This window comes from Solanum tuberosum, unplaced genomic scaffold (assembly GCF_000226075.1).
Source record: "Solanum tuberosum cultivar DM 1-3 516 R44 unplaced genomic scaffold, SolTub_3.0 scf00312, whole genome shotgun sequence".
NCBI lineage: Eukaryota > Viridiplantae > Streptophyta > Magnoliopsida > Solanales > Solanaceae > Solanum > Solanum tuberosum.
Window position 1 is genome coordinate 336,691 of NW_006239237.1, and position 1,912 is coordinate 338,602.

The following is a 1,912-nucleotide window of genomic DNA, read 5'->3' on the forward strand; positions in this document are numbered from 1 at the left end:
ATTTTGTCATTGTAAAAAAGAAAGTGACTAAAGATATCACAATTCGAATCGAAGTTTGAATTGCGTAGTGCGGGTTACATCTACGTGATTTGCGAGCTAATGCACAAGAGATAATTTACTTAATGTGAAAGGGAGCGATTGCGGATTGTCATGGACTTTCTTTTCTTTTTTTAGAAAAATGAAGTTTGAATACACATGAGACACATACATATATAGAAAATGATTTAAGTTATATATACTGACAATATGATAAAATGTTTACAGAATTAGTTTAATTTATCATGTTATAATTTATTTTTAAAAAATAGAATTAACCACAATTATCATCTTTTACTTCAAATAATATGACTCTGTAAATTCATAGTAGAAGCGGAGATAGAGTATAAGGTACAAGTTTGACAAAACCCAAATAGAACCCAATATCTCAAAAAGGCTAGAATCGATCTCATAAACTTCAAATTCCGAATCCGTTTCCGCAAAAATAACATCAAATTTGTAAATTCTCTAATGCTAGACTAGACTATCTCCAAGCACGTGAAATGCACGTGATTCCCAAAAATCTCTAGGCCCTAGCATATAAAAAGCTCCGAAGTCCTTTACAATGGCGGGAAATAGAGTGTGCCCTTAGGGGGGAAATTTTGGATTCTGTTATCTTCTTTGTGAGATTTGACCCGACCCATATTGGACGTACCCGATAATGGCGGATATCGAAACCCTAGGCATCGTCGATGAGATTCAAGCTCTTGTATCAGACAAACTTCAAGTGGTATATCTTTAGCTTGTTTCAGTTTTTGTTCCTTTTTTGACTGTTGAATTTATGATAAAGTTTCGATTTTTGTGTTTCTAATTTCATTTATAATTGACCCATTGAAGGTTATTTTTGATTCCGTCAGCTCCTTTACTTTTGATAATTTTGCTAAAAAGATGCCATTTTTCATTGATTTACAAAGTTCAGAAAGTGTTATGCTTTTCTTGATTTCTTCACTCCTACTATTTTCTTGAACTGAGGGTATATCGGACACAACCTCTCTACCTCCTAAGGTAGTGGTAAGATCTGGCTACACTCTATCCTTCCCCGATTCCACTTGTGGGACTACACTTCGTATGTTGTTGTTGTAGAAAGTTTGTTGCTTGCAGTTGTTATATTTATGATTTCCATAATAATTGACCTATTGAAGGTGATTCTTGATTCCATCAGCTCCTTACTTTTGATAATTTTATAATAAAAGACTAGGATTGAGTGGCAAAAGGTGGAGGATTTGTGGCTTAGGTCGAAGGTTCATGCCCCACACCATGCAGAGCAAAGCCCGGCATTTAAGTGGAGAAGGGTAGAGGGGTGGACCCATTATCCACCAAGTTTAGAAGGCTGTGATTGGTACAAAGGGCAGGTCACACACGGATTTCTCGGTTATCAAAAAATAATAATAATGATGTGCAGAAGATCAAGTTGAACTTCATCTTACTGCTATTTTTTTGGTGTAATTAGATTTACTCTAATGATACTGTGTCTAGACTCATAGACGTTTTAGATTACTTTTAGCTAGAGAGAGAAGACACTAGAACTCTATTGTAAATATGGTTTCAGTAAAACCCAAGTACTGTTTTGATCCCTGATATAATACGAAGTTACTGATTTCAAAAGAGACTAGGAAAATGTCAACTTTTTAATTATTTCACCAAAGGTTCATTGTTATAGTTGAGAAAGTTTTCTGCTTGCTGTTTTTTTTAAAAAAAAGGAGATACTTTTCACTGATGAGACAGCACAGATTTTTTGGTTCAGAGAGTTCTCTATTTGCATTGTTTGTGGCATTTCAGAGAGAGAGGGCTTCTTAATACTTGACTTTCCCCTTGTTTTTGTTTATGTGTTGTGGGGTGTGTGTGGTGGTGGTGGTGGTGGTGGTGGGGTGGGGGC

General features: G+C 35.6%; 1 protein-coding gene across 2 annotated transcripts in view; it reads left to right on the forward strand.

The window, feature by feature from the left end:
• Window positions 1-487: 487 nt before the first annotated feature.
• Window positions 488-1,912, forward strand: part of LOC102581685 (uncharacterized) — a 6,709-nt gene continuing 5,284 nt past the window's right edge. Inside the window, exon 1 of one of the 2 annotated variants that reach the window (XM_006359973.2) lies at window positions 488-766. In XM_006359973.2, the coding sequence (XP_006360035.1) occupies window positions 698-766 (69 nt within the window). In that variant the 5' untranslated portion in view covers window positions 488-697. The remainder of the gene's footprint in view (window positions 767-1,912) is intronic. The other variant, XM_006359972.2, reaches the window with a different exon arrangement.